This window comes from Ranitomeya variabilis, chromosome 1, assembly GCF_051348905.1.
Source record: "Ranitomeya variabilis isolate aRanVar5 chromosome 1, aRanVar5.hap1, whole genome shotgun sequence".
In the NCBI taxonomy this organism is placed as follows: domain Eukaryota; kingdom Metazoa; phylum Chordata; class Amphibia; order Anura; family Dendrobatidae; genus Ranitomeya; species Ranitomeya variabilis.
The window spans coordinates 778,724,689-778,741,967 of NC_135232.1; the positions used below are offsets into that span (position 1 = coordinate 778,724,689).

Here is a 17,279-nt window from a genome sequence, read left to right on the forward strand (position 1 = left end):
GCTGAAGCCACTTGATGCAGTGTGTATGCTGCCTGAACCCTCGGGTGTCTCCCCTCTCCTAGTTTCAGCTGAAGCCACTTGATGCAGTGTGTATGCTGCCTGAACCCTCGGGTGTCTCCCCTCTCCTAGTTTCAGCTGAAGCCACTTGATGCAGTGTGTATGCTGCCTGAACCCTCGGGTGTCTCCCCTCTCCTAGTTTCAGCCGAAGCCACTTGATGCAGTGTGCATGCTGCCTGAACGCTCAGGTGTCTCCCATCTCCTAGTTTCAGCTGAAGCCACTTGATGCAGTGTGTATGCTGCCTGAACTCTCAGGTGTCTCCCATCTCCTAGTTTCAGCTGAAGTAACCTGATGCAGTGTGTATGCACTAGTTTCAGCTGAAGCCACTTGATGCAGTGTGCATGCTGCCTGAACTCTCAGGTGTCTCCCCTCTCCTAGTTTCAGCTGAAGCCACTTGATGCAGTGTGTATGCTGCCTGAACTCTCAGGTGTCTCCCATCTCCTAGTTTCAGCTGAAGCCACTTGATGCAGTGTGCATGCTGCCTGAACTCTCAGGTGTCTCCCATCTCCTAGTTTCAGCTGAAGTAACCTGATGCAGTGTGTATGCTGCTTGAACTCTCAGGTGTCTCCCATCTCCTAGTTTCAGCTGAAGCCACTTGATGCAGTGTGTATGCTGCCTGAACCCTCAGGTGTCTCCCATCTCCTAGTTTCAGCTGAAGCCACTTGATGCAGTGTGTATGCTGCCTGAACTCTCAGGTGTCTCCCATCTCCTAGTTTCAGCTGAAGTAACCTGATGCAGTGTGTATGCTGCATGAACCCTCAGGTGTCTCCTCTCTCCTAGTTTCAGCTGAAGCCACTTGATGCAGTGTGTATGCTGCCTGAACTCTCAGGTATCTCCCATCTCCTAGTTTCAGCTGAAGCTACGTGATGCAGTGTGCATGCTGCCTGAACTCTCAGGTGTCTCCCATCTCCTAGTTTCAGCTGAAGCTGCGTGATGCAGTGTGTATGCTGCCTGAACCCTCAGGTATCTCCCATCTCCTAGTTTCAGCTGAAGCTACTTGATGCAGTGTGTATGCTGCCTGAACCCTCAGGTATCTCCCATCTCCTAGTTTCAGCTGAAGCCACTTGATGCAGTGTGCATGCTGCCTGAACCCTCGGGTGTCTCCATCTCCTAGTTTCAGCTGAAGCCACTTGATGCAGTGTGTATGCTGCCTGAACTCAGGTATCTCCCATCTCCTAGTTTCAGCTGAAGCTGCGTGATGCAGTGTGTATGCTGCCTGAACCCTCTGGTATCTCCCATCTCCTAGTTTCAGCTGAAGCTACTTGATGCAGTGTGTATGCTGCCTGAACCCTCAGGTATCTCCCATCTCCTAGTTTCAGCTGAAGCCACTTGATGCAGTGTGCATGCTGCCTGAACCCTCGGGTGTCTCCATCTCCTAGTTTCAGCTGAAGCCACTTGATGCAGTGTGTATGCTGCCTGAACTCTCAGGTATCTCCCATCTCCTAGTTTCAGCTGAAGCTACGTGATGCAGTGTGCATGCTGCCTGAACTCTCAGGTGTCTCCCATCTCCTAGTTTCAGCTGAAGCCACTTGATGCAGTGTGTATGCTGCCTGAACCCTCGGGTGTCTCCCCTCTCCTAGTTTCAGCCGAAGCCATTTGATGCAGTGTGCATGCTGCCAGAACTCTCAGGTGTCTCCCCTCTCCTAGTTTCAGCTGAAGCCACTTGATGCAGTGTGTATGCTGCCTGAACCCTCGGGTGTCTCCCCTCTCCTAGTTTCAGCTGAAGCCACTTGATGCAGTGTGCATGCTGCCTTAACCCTCGGGTGTCTCCCATCTCCTAGTTTCAGCTGAAGTAACCTGATGCAGTGTGTATGCTGCCTGAACTCTCAGGTGTCTCCCATCTCCTAGTTTCAGCTGAAGCCACTTGATGCAGTGTGTATGCTGCCTGAACCCTCGGGTGTCTCCCCTCTCCTAGTTTCAGCCGAAGCCACTTGATGCAGTGTGCATGCTGCCAGAACTCTCAGGTGTCTCCCCTCTCCTAGTTTCAGCTGAAGCCACTTGATGCAGTGTGTATGCTGCCTGAACCCTCGGGTGTCTCCCCTCTCCTAGTTTCAGCTGAAGCCACTTGATGCAGTGTGCATGCTGCCTGAACTCTCAGGTGTCTCCCATCTCCTAGTTTCAGCTGAAGTAACCTGATGCAGTGTGTATGCTGCCTGAACTCTCAGGTGTCTCCCATCTCCTAGTTTCAGCTGAAGCCACTTGATGCAGTGTGTATGCTGCCTGAACTCTCAGGTGTCTCCCATCTCCTAGTTTCAGCTGAAGTAACCTGATGCAGTGTGTATGCTGCCTGAACCCTCAGGTGTCTCCCATCTCCTAGTTTCAGCTGAAGCCACTTGATGCAGTGTGTATGCTGCCTGAACTCTCAGGTGTCTCCCATCTCCTAGTTTCAGCTGAAGTAACCTGATGCAGTGTGTATGCTGCCTGAACTCTCAGGTGTCTCCCATCTCCTAGTTTCAGCTGAAGTAACCTGATGCAGTGTGTATGCTGCCTGAACTCTCAGGTGTCTCCCATCTCCTAGTTTCAGCTGAAGCCACTTGATGCAGTGTGTATGCTGCCTGAACCCTCAGGTGTCTCCCATCTCCTATTTTCAGCTGAAGCCACTTGATGCAGTGTGTATGCTGCCTGAACCCTCGGGTGTCTCCCCTCTCCTAGTTTCAGCTGAAGCCACTTGATGCAGTGTGTATGCTGCCTGAACCCTCGGGTGTCTCCCCTCTCCTAGTTTCAGCTGAAGCCACTTGATGCAGTGTGTATGCTGCCTGAACCCTCGGGTGTCTCCCCTCTCCTAGTTTCAGCTGAAGCCACTTGATGCAGTGTGTATGCTGCCTGAACACTCGGGTGTCTCCCCTCTCCTAGTTTCAGCTGAAGCCACTTGATGCAGTGTGTATGCTGCCTGAACTCTCAGGTGTCTCCCCTCTCCTAGTTTCAGCTGAAGCCACTTGATGCAGTGTGTATGCTGCCTGAACCCTCGGGTGTCTCCCCTCTCCTAGTTTCAGCTGAAGCCACTTGATGCAGTGTGTATGCTGCCTGAACCCTCGGGTGTCTCCCCTCTCCTAGTTTCAGCTGAAGCCACTTGATGCAGTGTGTATGCTGCCTGAACCCTCGGGTGTCTCCCCTCTCCTAGTTTCAGCTGAAGCCACTTGATGCAGTGTGTATGCTGCCTGAACCCTCGGGTGTCTCCCCTCTCCTAGTTTCAGCTGAAGCCACTTGATGCAGTGTGTATGCTGCCTGAACCCTCGGGTGTCTCCCCTCTCCTAGTTTCAGCTGAAGCCACTTGATGCAGTGTGTATGCTGCCTGAACTCTCAGGTGTCTCCCATCTCCTAGTTTCAGCTGAAGCCACTTGATGCAGTGTGTATGCTGCCTGAACCCTCGGGTGTCTCCCCTCTCCTAGTTTCAGCTGAAGCCACTTGATGCAGTGTGTATGCTGCCTGAACCCTCGGGTGTCTCCCCTCTCCTAGTTTCAGCTGAAGCCACTTGATGCAGTGTGTATGCTGCCTGAACCCTCGGGTGTCTCCCCTCTCCTAGTTTCAGCTGAAGCCACTTGATGCAGTGTGTATGCTGCCTGAATCCTCGGGTGTCTCCCCTCTCCTAGTTTCAGCTGAAGCCACTTGATGCAGTGTGTATGCTGCCTGAACCCTCCGGTGTCTCCCCTCTCCTAGTTTCAGCTGAAGCCACTTGATGCAGTGTGTATGCTGCCTGAACTCTCAGGTGTCTCTTTTCTAACATTTCCTGCAAGGTTTTTAAGTTCTTTCTAACATGATGCTGATTAGCATTTAAAAGGAATCTGTGAGCATGTTTTTGCTTGTAATCTGAGAACAGGTTGATGTAGTGGCAGATACCCTGATTTCAGAGATTTATCACCTACTGGACTGCATGGTGTGATTTGGATAGAATCTCTGTTGTAGATGTAGAAGTGGTCAGAATGTTTGTGGAATCCCACCCACACCACTGATATGCTGCTTGAAACTACAGCAAGCTGGCTGCTGAGGAACTGTCCAATACCAGCAATCAGGCTCTGTTCCCATACATCATGATGCAATCAGATTAAATGGCAAAAACCTGCTGACAGATTTCCTCTAATGCAGTAAGGGAAAAATATTTGAAATAAGAGGTCCATGTTGATCGTCCTGCTATCATGTAGGGTAGATCCAAAGCATGGCATTGAGACATTAGGTGGTAGAAATATAGTTTGCAATAGAGGTCTGCTGATGAAGAACCTCAAAACTTCTACAAAGTTAAAATGCTAATTGCATTATTTCAGAACATGCAGTCTGTCATTCTATTACTCTACGTATATACTTGGAGCACATGAAACGTGCAAATCTGTCTTAAAATCTAGCACATGCTACTATACAATCCTGAATCCACGTGGAGCAAAACTATTCTGCCTTGTTTAAATCATAATTATGTAAGTATTTTTTATTCCTTCTTCTCCTTTTTTGTAGATTATTCACACAGATAGCAATACAGTTCTTGGGCAGAATGACACAGGATTCAGTTGTGATGGTTCTTCAAGTACATTTAGGGTGATGTTTAAAGAACCAGTGGAAATCCTACCTAATGTCAACTACACTGCATGTGCGACACTAAAGGTATTGCATAACCAAATGATTCTGTTTTGTTGTTTTTCTAATTGATAGTGTTATATTTGTAAGGTTTTGTTTTGTTTTTTTAAATGTCTAAATTAAATCCAAATTTTTGGGGAATATATTCTGTTAAATGGGCCATAGAAGCTAAGGAAAAGCCGTTATAGCCACAAAAGTATTAGACCCCAATTCATCTATATTGTCATTATGTATATACTTACACATTGTAAGAAGATCACCCTTTTGTTTCTCCAAAACCGAATAACCCCAGATATGATAGCTAGTGATGAGCGATTATACTCGTTACTCGAGATTTCTCGAGCATGCTCGGGGGTCCTCCGAGTATTTTTTAGTCCTCTGAGATTTAGTTTTTCTTGCCGCAGCAGAATGATTTACATCTGTTAGCCAGCATAAGTACATATGGGGATACCCTAGCAACCAGGCAACCCCCACATGTACTTATGCTGGCTAACAGATGTAAATCATTCAGCTGCGGCAAGAAAAACTACATCTCCGAGCACTAAAAAATACTCAGAGGGCCCCCGAGCATGCTCGAGAAATCTCGAGTAACGAGTATATTCGCTCATCACTAATGATAACCAGTTTTGGTATTACAGATCACCCATAGCCTCAGTTGCTCTTCCCTGCACCCGCTCTAGTTCAGCTATGTCCTCCTTATACACTGGACACCAAAACCGTGCACAATATTCGAAGTGTGGCCACACTAGTGACTCTTGTAGGGGCAAAACTATATTTTTATGTTTGTCATCGACGTCTATCCTTCTTTAACCCCTTCACCGCGAAGCTCGTTTTCGCCTTCCTGACCAGACAAATTTTTACAGTTCTGACCACTGTCACTTGGAGGTAATAACTCTGGAACGCTTCAACGGATGCCAGTGATTCTTAGATTTTCTCGTGGCATATTGTACTTTGATAGTGGTAACATTTCTCTGATATGACTTGATAATTTTTTTTACAAATAAACGCATTTATATAGTTTTCTTATGTTTTGGCGCTTTTACACAATAAACTATAACTTTTTTTTTATTTTTTTGCTGATGGAGCTGTATGGCTTGTTTTTTGCGGGACAAGATGAAGTTTTCAGCGGTACCATGTTTATTTCTATCTTACTTTTTGATTGTGTTTTATTCCGCTTTGTTCGGAGGTATGATGATAAAGCATTGTTTTTTGCCTTGTTTTTTATTTATTTTTTATTTGGTGTTCACTAAAAGGGTTAACTAGTGGGACAGTTTTATAGGTCTAGGCGGTAACAAATATATGTACTTTTCTATTGTTTCTTTTGTTCGTTTATTTTTTCTTTTTTCATTCAAATATTTTTGTAGATAAAAAAAAATCCAAAAAAAAATCGAGATTGTAAGATTTTTTTCCAATTTAAAAACCTTTTTTTACTCTTTTTTACTTTGTCCCAATATGGGACAATAATTTTTTGCAGGCTGATCGCTTCTACAGCATGGAGATGCAGCAGCATCCCCAAGCTGTAGAAACTGTCAGCTCTGCACTAATAATAATAATACAAGACCACCAATTGTGCAGTAAAGCACTCTAATATCAGGGTATAATATAAGGTAGTACACATCTTAATTGTGTAGCAGGGGTAGCCCCCTCATAGAATATAATGTAGTTCCCTCATAGGGTATAATGCAGCCCTCCATAGAATATAATGTAGCCCCCTCATAAGGTATAATGTAGCCCCCCCCACAGAATATAATGTAGCCCCCTCATAGGATATAATGTAGCCCCCTCATAAGGTATAATGTAGCCCCCTCATAGGATATAATGTAGCCCCCTCATAAGGTATAATGCAGCCTCCCTCCCCCCCACACAGAATATAATGTAGCTTCCTCATAGGGTATAATGCTGCCTCCCCCCCCCCCCCCAAAGAATATAATGCAGCCCCACATGGAATATACTCCTCCCCCCCCCCCCCCCCAATCCCAGAATATTAACCAGTACCACCAGCTGCACTGCCGTCTGCCTGGCACACACAGCATGGTGCACGATGTCGTCACTGGTGATGCACCTGCTGTGTCAGAGGGAGAGGGAGCGTCAGATGACGCTCTCTCCTCCATTATTGCTTTCAACTGTATTGTCATCTATGATGCATCAGCGATATCCCACACACCACCTGTGTGTGCGGGCAATTGTGCAGACGTAATTGTCCATGGTCAAATAGGCCCAGATCAAATGGACGGATTATTACGTCTGATGTCAGAAAGGGGTTAAAATATCGGTTACAGGAGCAGAACCCATCACAGGGACTCAGCAATACCACACTTTACTTCCATGAAGTGATGGAAGGTGGCACAAGATTGGCAATGGATAAACAGAACTGGTTATGTGACCTGTGATATGATCGGCACTGGTGGTTAATGTACTCTCCAAAGATTATGGCAATGAAGGCTGGTCCATACGTGTCCTTTGTGTATCTGAGAAAACCAAACATTTTAAGGCTATGTGCACACGTCAGGATTTTCTGCAGAATTTTCCTGAACAAAACCGGACTTTTTCTGCAGGAAATACGCATGCGTTTTTTTCCGGAGCTTTCCCAATGCAATTAAATAGCGGTAAAAACGTGAAAAATCCTCAAAATTAATGAACATGCTGCGTTTTTTACTGCGATGCGTTTTTTTCATGGAAAAAAAAACGCAACATATGCACAAAAATTGCGGAATGCATTATGAATGATGGGATGCATATGTATGCGTTTTTAAGCAGGATTTTTTGCTTTTTTCGCTATAAAAACTAACGTGTGCACACAGCCTAAAAGTAAACAAAAATTAGATATTCACTTGGGTGAAGCCAAGTGAGTGTTGGTAAGAGATTTGTGGACAAGAATTACATTTCACCCTGTAGAAGGGACAAATTGATGGTAAAAGCTCAGTTTAAAAAAAGACTGTTTGCTAGCGCATATCTGTTTGTTTTTTTTGTTTTTTTTATAGCTTGATGACTTTACTACTGTACTATTCTTTTTACAAACTTAAATAAGGACATGTCTAGTGATGTAATAATAAATGTTATTCTTTTAATTTAGTATTTAACACATGATTAGTATGAGACTGTATTTGGAATATCACTCTTCAAAATATGATCCTACAGAGATCCCAACTTGAATTCCTGAACAAATGTAACCAACACAAGTAACACACGTGCATTTTTATGGAAAATTTCCAACGTAGTTTTCCGAAAATAGCCCATCAAAATTTAGATTTTGACTCCTTAAAAACAAAATATCAAGTCATGTGACATATCAAATCAGAGTCTGTACAATTGTAAACAAAATGGAGCCTCTCCCATCTCTTTTTAAAAAAAAAAAAAAAAAAAAGAGAATTAAGATAGACATACCTGCCCAAAATTCAGGCTTTTTCAAAACTTTAGAAATTTAGTTAAAAAAAAAAAAAAAAAAAACGAAGATAAAAGTTCAAAACTTATTTTTAATTCACTAAAGTAGCACTTAAAAAAAAAACAAAACACCAAAGTAAGATGTCCGGTAAAAAAAAAATAATAATTCAGATTTGGATCTCTTGACATGGCATGACCCGTAAGTAAATTCCAAATGCGCGTGGTATTTTCATTACAGAAAGTAAGATTTGCACTTTATGCACATGTGTACTTTGTGTCATTTTAGTTTGTCCATTTTTATTATACGTGATTAAAAGTTAAGTTTTATTAGATTGGGGTACTGTATTAGGCTGTGTGCACACGATGCAGATTTAGTGCAGATCTGCAGCGGTTTTTTCTGCTGCAGATCTGCACTGTGATTTACAGTACAATGTAAATCAATGTAAAAAAAAAACAAAACTGTGCATATGGTGCAGAAAAATCCACGCAGAAACGCTGCAGATTTCAAAGAAGTGCATGTCACTTCTTTTGTGCATTTCTGCACCCCTCCATTAATGGAAATCCGCAGTGGTAAAAACTGCATCAAAACCGCGCAAAAAACGCAGCTGCGGATTCTGCCAGGAGATGCAGATTTTGTGCAGAAAATTCTGCACCCAAATTTGCAACGTGTGCACACAGCCTTAGTGTGATTCATTTCACACTTCCGCTAGTATTGCCTTATTTTCATAACACGCATGAAATTGAAAAACTGCACCTGGATTTGTATTAATAACCTTTTTCAAAAAAATTTTTTTAGGGCCCGGACTCGCACTACGGTACAAAAGGCCTACGCAAAGTTATCCATGAATCTCCAACTACTGGTGCAAAGACGTGCTTTACATTCTGTTATGCGGCTGGTAATAACAATGGGACTTCAGTTGAGGATGGACAGATCCCGGAGATTATTTTCTACACATAAGCCACTTCTACTCAGATGATATAAGACAGTGGCTACGTCACATTTTATATCCAAAGGATTCATTTCAAAGACTTGTGTGCCTAGCATAGGACAATGTTTTCAGTTGGGATAGTGTGAATGACATTATCGGACCTATGTAGACCGCGCCTACTGACATTTTTTCCCACAATTAGCAAGTCTTCAGCACTTGGCATGGCTACTTAACATCACCATTCACCCATATCTCCTTTTGGAGACATAGTAAATGCCAAAATATGAACTTTGTCTTTCTGTGCCACTTAAATAAATTATCTTCTATGTAAGTAGTAATGCTGCAGCCTTTGCGTGAATGGTATGAATTAGATTTGAAGTACTTCGAGGCAGTGTAAAATAATTAATGCTCAGCTACTTAGATTAAAAGAAAAACAATCCTGTTACAGGGGTATCTGTGAATTTAAAAAATAAAAAAAAACTTGTACATATAAGCACTAACAGCCTGTTGTGCCGTTCTTCCCCAGTACAGAGCTGTCAGAGACTGGTTCTTCCAGGGATTCTGAAGCCTCTGCTGATGTCAAGGAGGAGGAGGCTTCTTTTTTGCTTTGCTTTAACGGGATGGGACTTTCAACATTTTGATTGACAGGGATCCCCGCTCCCTAACTGAGGGGAACCCGCTGTCACAGAATGACATCGGAAGTCACACTCCGTTGCATCAGTAGAGGCAGCTGAATCCCTGGCTGGATTGTTATGTGACCACTCTCTCCTCGGGAAGACTGGTGCTGTGCACAACATGCAGATCAACTGCAATTACCTGCCTGTTAGCACTTAGGCACATTTTTTATTTTTCCATAAAGTCCCGGATATCACCTTTTAAATGTTAGCAGAAATTAAACTAATCTACTATGTTTGATCATATAATCACTGATCAGGTTTTCTGCTCAATTTTTGGCAAATACCTTTTTTTTCTGTTTTGTTTTTTTGTTTTTTTATTTTTGCAAAATCTGTGTGCGTGTTTTGCAGTTGCTGAGCACTGATTGGTGACGCACCTCGCTGATCAGCAACTCTTCTCAATTTTTTATTCAAGATTTTATGTTTTTGTGTTTAAACATTTCTTGAAATTTTATTTGAATCAGCAGTGTTGTACCCAAATTTATTTTCCAAAACTGTATTTCATTATTCACTAATTGGACCCTTCGTAGATTTGGTGGAAATAGTCAAATTCTGGGTCCTTGTTTTTTAAATAGGAATACTGTGTAAGCCACAAATTCTGCAATGTTGGAGTTTAGATATTTTATATATCTTGTATAACCTTTCAATTTGCTGCGTGGCTATGTCGCGGACACACTTATAGCTATTCTCAAGTTTTTGCATTCTAATGATGATGCAATGTCCAGCAAATTGACCTAACTTTTGGAGTCATCTCTGGATGAAGTCTACATTCCCCACAGGGACATATGCAGATCTGTAGATCTATTGATTAAAATTAACGTTTGTTCGCCAGAGAACCCCTTTCATCATTGAGGCTGTTTTCACATTTATGTCCAGGCCAAATTTTACAATTCGGACCACTGTCACTTTATAAGGTAATAACTATGGAACGCTTCAACGGATCCCACTGATTCTGAGACTGTTTTTGTATTTTTCTCGACCTGTTGTACTTCATGATACTGGTAACATTTCTACGATAAGACTTGCATTTATTAGAGAAAAAAACTGAAATTTGTCTCAAATTCAGCAGTTTCCAAACTTTTTATTTTTATGCCCTTAGACACAGTCATGACATACAACATTCTTAATAAATAACATTTCCTACTTGTCTACTTTACATCAGCACAATTTTTGAAACATAATTTTTTTGTTGTTGTTAGGAAGTTATAAGGGTTAAAAGTTGACCAGCGATTTCTTATTTTTTCCCAAGAGAGGTTTGTATGACAAAATGCCAAAAAGTGACACCATTCTAAAAACTGCACCTCTAAAGGAGCTCAAAACTACATTCAAGAAGTTTATTAACCCTTCAGGTGCTTCACAGTAATTAATGGAATGTGGAAGGAAAAATTAATTTTTATTTTTTTCACAAAATTTTTACTTTAGACCCAAATTTATTTATTTTTACAAGGGTAACAGAAGAAACTGGATCCCAAAATTTGTAATGCAATTTCTCCTGAGCCCCCTGATATTCCATATGTGGGGGTAAACCACTGTTTGGATGCACGGCAGAACTCGCAAGGAAAGGAGCACCATTTGACTTTTTTTTTTTTTTTAAATGTAAAATTTGCTGGAATAATTAGCGGATGCCACGTCACGTTTGTAGAGCCCCTGTTGTGCGCCTAAACAGTAGAAATCCCCAACAAGTGACACACCATTTTAGAAACTAGACCCCCTCGGGGAACTTTTCTAGATATATGGTGAGCACCTTGAATCCCAGGTGCTTCAGAGAAGTTTATAATGTTGAGCAGTGAAAATATCACATTTTCCCGCAAAAATATTTTTAGCCCCATATTTATTTTCACATGGCTAGCAGGAGAAAATGGACCCCAAAAGTTGTTGTGCCATTTATTTTGACTATGCAGATACACCATGTGTAGGGGAAAACTACAGTTTGAACGCACGGAAGGGCTCTGAAAGGAATGAGTGACGTTTTGAAACAGACTTTGATGGAATGGTTTGAGGGTGCTTGTCACGTTTGGAGAGCCCCCTGAGGTGCCTAAACAGTGGAAAACCATCATAAGTGACAAAATTTGAAAACTAGACTCCTCAAGGACTCTATCTAGATGTGTGGTGAGCATCTCGAACCTACAGGTGCTTCACAGAATTTGACGACGTTAATCTGTGAAAATGAAAAACTAATTTTCCCAATGTTTTAGCCTCAATTTTTTTCATTTTCACAAGGATAGGAAAAAATTGACCCCAAAATTTGTTGTGCAATTTCTTCAATTTGTTGTGAAATACTCCAAATGTGGTCGAAAACTACTTTTGAGGCACAGTAAAAGCCAATGTGATTAGCCAGATTAAGTGGCTAGTTGATAAAACACCTTTATTCTTTATACAAATGGGTATGTGGTGGCAGAGAAACAAGAGCATGCGCAGTCACACGTTTAAAAATAAAAAACATAAAACCCAAACGGGTACAATTAAAAATAGGTATATATTACATATGCCGTATATGAAATTACACAGACAATCAGTGTATAGTGCATTCGTATTCAAAGATTAGGGGCATTGTTCATACCTGGATCAAATAACGAAGCATCACTTCGGGGTGAGCGCCACACTGTATGCAGGACCTTATTTGATCCACATATGAACAATGCCCCTAATCTTTGTGATTGGTGATGGGCTGTGTAATTTCATTTAGGGAATGCATAATATATTAAGAACATTTTGAGTATTCACTATAGGCCTAGTGTAGTGTGTAATTGCGTATATTTCACTGACCTTTACTATATAGGTATACTTTGGCATAAGTATCTCTTTCGGTAAACACATTTACGTTACATATGATACATGTCATGCTGCTGCATTGCAATATTACGCAACCTCCACCAGAGGGAGCTTTAGAGGGAAGTGAGACTGCGTACACAGAGAAGCACCACAGAGCAGCAGCACAGGCACCACCAAGTGGCGAGAGTGGTCAGACAAGCCGAGGCAGAAGTACCAAAAGGGATAAGCAGTAAACGTGGTCAGGAACAAGCCAGGAGGTTCAGAAGCGGATAAGACAGTCAGAAGGCAGAAGCGAGTCCAAATATGAGCCAAGTCAGGAACCAGAGCATCAAACAGGGAAACGAGCAGACAGAGGGAGTTAACAGACACGGGGCAAGTCAGGGATCACAGCAGGACAAATTAAGAGCTACCAGAGTCAGGTTCACACGCCAAAGGCACAACTGTAGCTGACACCACCAGCCGGATGCCTGGGAGCTAAATGGCAAACCTGAACCCAGAATAAGGTAGAGCAAAGTTAACCCTTGACATGATCCGTCTAAAAAAAGAGCAGACAAGAATAAACCCTGGAACAGATCATGACAATACCCATGTTATGCTATTGCTTGACTTTTCTAGCACGACACTTAGATTTGAATAAACATCATAATCTGTTGTGAGGGGTTGACACTTAGCTGCTTCCTCGGGTAGACACAGGAACCATTCTGGTAGAAAATCACCTGCTGGTTTATTGTGGATAGCATAAACCTTGGCAGGGTTCAGCAAAATAAACAGAGCCTTGCTGTCATAACTGTAAAACAAACAGTCCATATGAGTCCATTCCCTGCAGGGTTCACCTGCAGTTATCCTGCACAATCCTTTAGCTCCTCCGGGAGCTATGTGGGAGTTCCTGCTCTCCCAATACACAACACACTGACTCATTGCCAGGTATTTAACACCCATGTGATGGTCACATGACCTTGACCTCACACAGGTCCTGTCAGGACTCTGCCTGTGCAGATACGGTGGACCTCCGCCCACCCGCTCTATGGAGGTCCACTAAAACCATCCCATAACATACGTTACTATTAACCCTCTCAGCACAGTGTGCTGGAGGCAAAAACACTCTGGTTTTAGATCGCTGATAGCAGTATGCGCAGTGACCCGTATCTCGATTGACATGCTATGCCAGTGACTGTCACACTGCATATGCCAATCACATGCTCACTATATTCAGTAGAGGCACCCCTATACTTCTGACCGGATCTACAGGTTGGGGTTATTACTGACAACATTAATACTGTCCCCAATTTACTCTCTCATGGAATTTGTCCTGCAGCAATACCTATTTTTAATCATACCCTTTTGGGTTTTGTATTTTTAAGGCCTGTTTCACACGTCAGTGGCTCCGGTACGTGTGGTGACAGTTTTCTCACGTACCGGAGACACTGACTCACGTAGACACATTAAAATAAATGTGTCTCTGCACATGTCAGCGTGTTTTCACGGACCGTGTGTCCGTTTGAAAAACACGGAGACATGTCAGTGTTCGTGGGAGCGCATGGATCACACGGACCCATTAAAGTCAATGGGTCCGTGTAAACACGTACCACACACGGATGCTGTCCATGTGCTGACTGCGTACCACATGGACTGTGCAGGAGACAGCGCTACAGTAAGCGCTGTCCCCTGCTTTGGGTGCTGAAGCCGGAATTGATTCCTTCCCACCAGCGTTCGCTGGAGAGAAGGTATGAAAAATCATTGTTTTTTTATTTTTTTTTGTGGTTAAAATAAATATCCTTGTCTCCACCCCCCCTCCCCCCCCCTGTGCGCCCGCCCGCTGGAAATAAAATACTCACCCAGCTCCCTTGATGCTTCCTCTCAGCGCCGCAGCTTTTCCTGTATGAGTGGTCACGTGGTGCCGCTCATTAGTGATGAATATGCGGCTCCACCTCCCATAGGGGTGGAGCCGCATATTCACTAATGAGCGGTACCACGTGACCACTCATACAGGACAAGCTGCGGCGCTGAGAGGAAGCATCGAGGGAGCTGGGTGTTTAATTTATTTCCAGCGTGCGGGCGCACGGGAGGGGGGAGGTGACAAGGAACTTTATTTTTAAATTATTTTTGTCTTTAAAATCAACTGATTTTTCATTCCTTCTCCAGCGAATGCTGCTGGAGAGAAGGGATGAATGGCGGCTTCAGCACCACGCTGGGGACAGCGCTTACTGTAGCGCTGTCTCCTGCACGGTCTGGGGGGTCCTCAGTTGGCACACGGCTGCCGCAAGTGTGCCACACTGATGTGCCACGTGAGCTCACGGACACTGATAACTCCGGTACCATGTACCCATTGTATAAACGATAAAGGTGTTTTATCAACTAGTTTGAGGGTGCCATGTCACATTGGCAGAGCCCCTGAAGTGCAAGAACAGCAGAAACCACCCCCTCTCCCCCCCTACATAAGTGACTCCATTTTACAAACTACACTTCTCAATGAAATCATTTAGGGATGCAGTGAGCATATTGACACCACATGTGGGTCTCAGAATGTTATACTATTGGGCAGTGAAGAAAGAAAAAAAAATAACATTTTCATAACCAAACTTTTTATTTTAGGCCCAGATTTTACATTTTCACACTGTGAAATGGATAAAAATGGCACCAAAATGTGTCCCACAATGTCTGCTGAATGTAGAAATGCCCCATATATGGCTCTACAATACTGCTTAGCCATACGGCAAGACTCGGGAGGGACTGTTTGCTATTTGTCTCCTGGAGCCTGATTTTCCTAGAATATGCGAATTCCATATACAGAGCCCCTAAGTGCTAGAAGAGCAGAATCCCCCCCCCTCAAGTGACCCCATTTTGGAAATGATACCCCTTTTGGGAATGTATCTACAGGTGGAGTGATGATTGACTCCATGGGTGTGTTCAGTAAACAAGCAGCCCAGATTGACCATATTATAATCCGCCCCTGTATATATTATATATAGATTATATAGATTTTATAGATGATAGAGATCTAGATAGATAAAGATTATATAAATAAAGATATAGATGATAGAGATATAGATGAGAGATTTTAGAGATATAGACAATATAGATTATATAGATATAGATGATTTATAGATGATCTAGATAGAAATATAGATGATATATAGAGCTATAGATGATAGATATTGATATAGATATCAATGATATACTGTAGATATTGATATGGATATCAATGATATAGCTACAGATGATACCTATGATAGAGATATAGATCTAGATAAATATAGATTATAAAGATATAAATTCTATAGATATAGATGATAGAGATGAGATATATATATATATATATATATATATATATATATATGATGATATATAGAGATAAAGATAATATATAGATGATAAAGAATTTTTATATCTATCTATATATACTGTGTATATATACATATATATATTGTCTAAGGGGTACTTCCGTCTTTCTGTCGGCAACTTCCGTCAAGGAAATTCCGCGTCGCTGATTGGTCTCGCCAGCTGCCTGTCATGGCTGCCGCGACCAATCAGCGACGGGCACGGTCCGATTAGTCCCTCCCTACTCCCCCGCAGTCAGTGCCCGGCGCCCGCTCCATACTCCACTCACCGCTCACACAGGGTTAATCCCAGCGGTAACGTACCGCGCTATGCCGCGGGTGACATTACCGCTGCTATTAACCCTGTGTGTCCCCAACGGTTTACTATTGATGCTGCCTATAGCTGAGCTTCATACATAAAGTGCTTTGGTGCCAAAACATTATTTTACTCCATGAGAACTATTCTAGTGTTACCGTGTGATTGCTGCAATGCTTATCTGCCTAACATCTGATCACAGCTGTGTACATAATTAAAATTAAGTATTCTACCTGTCGGGGATCAAGCATGTCAGCATGGAGGACGCCATCACCGCTTATCCCAGCGTTCACCTATAGCTACTGCGCATGTCTCAGTGTTTCCTTAGCATCACAAGGACTAACAGCCAATAAAAAAACATTGTGTGGCATTTTTATAAGTGCGCGTGCGCACTATATCATCTCCTCAACGCCATCTTGGAAGAGGCAAACATAGAAAAAATACATATCTCGGGTATTATCTCCTTCACAAAGAAAGTTGTACTCAATTGTCCATCTACCTGTTTTATCAGGACATCTAAAAACTGGTAGCATCTGAAACAGAAATTCAAAGTGAACTTGATGGTCTGGTTAATCCCATTAAGCAATACATAGAACCCATTCAATTCTTCATGGTTACCCATCCATAGGAGGAAGACGTCATCTATGTATCTCCACCACATCAATGCATGTCGGAAGTGGTGGGATACATAGATAAGGTCCTCCTCCAAGACTCCCATAACTAGGTTTGCATATGAAGGGGCCATATCGATTCTTCCAGTGCCTAAACATTTTTTGGATTTGAATCATACGGAGAAACAACTTAGATTTGAAATCATTGATGCAATTCCACCACAAAGAAGAGGGGGCGACAGAGAGCGCCTTCTTAAAGAAACGTGAACTTAAATGGATATATGAACTCAATACTCTAAAACCAGCAGATTTCAAAATTCATTCAGTTATTTAGCAATCCTTCAAGATATTTTGCTCTTTATAATCGGCTAATTGGGAACCAGGTTCTATATATGTAGTTATTTATGTGGTAAATAATTATATTTTATTTTTTATAGATAAAACACTTGGGTGTCACCTGTCACCATACTGGTTTGGAGAAGAAACATGGATATATGGAGGACTATATATAACTGCCAAGAATTTTTTCTAAAAAATGTTTTGTTTTTTTCTCTAAAAAATTTTTTTTTTCATTGTTAAAAAAAACATTTATTGAATAAAAAGTAGCATCACATATAAAGTTCTCGGTTAATCTTTTATATATACGTATGATTTTTTT

The 17,279-nt window shown here is 42.3% G+C and overlaps 1 protein-coding gene across 1 annotated transcript in view; it reads left to right on the forward strand.

Annotated features, from left to right (window-relative positions):
- BTBD2 (BTB domain containing 2) overlaps positions 1-9,262 on the forward strand; it is a 101,095-nt gene extending 91,833 nt beyond the window's left edge. The window contains exons 8-9 of the mRNA XM_077272254.1: positions 4,502-4,648; positions 8,799-9,262. Coding sequence (XP_077128369.1) covers positions 4,502-4,648; positions 8,799-8,960 — 309 coding nt within the window. The 3' untranslated portion in view covers positions 8,961-9,262. The remainder of the gene's footprint in view (positions 1-4,501; positions 4,649-8,798) is intronic.
- Positions 9,263-17,279: the final 8,017 nt, after the last annotated feature.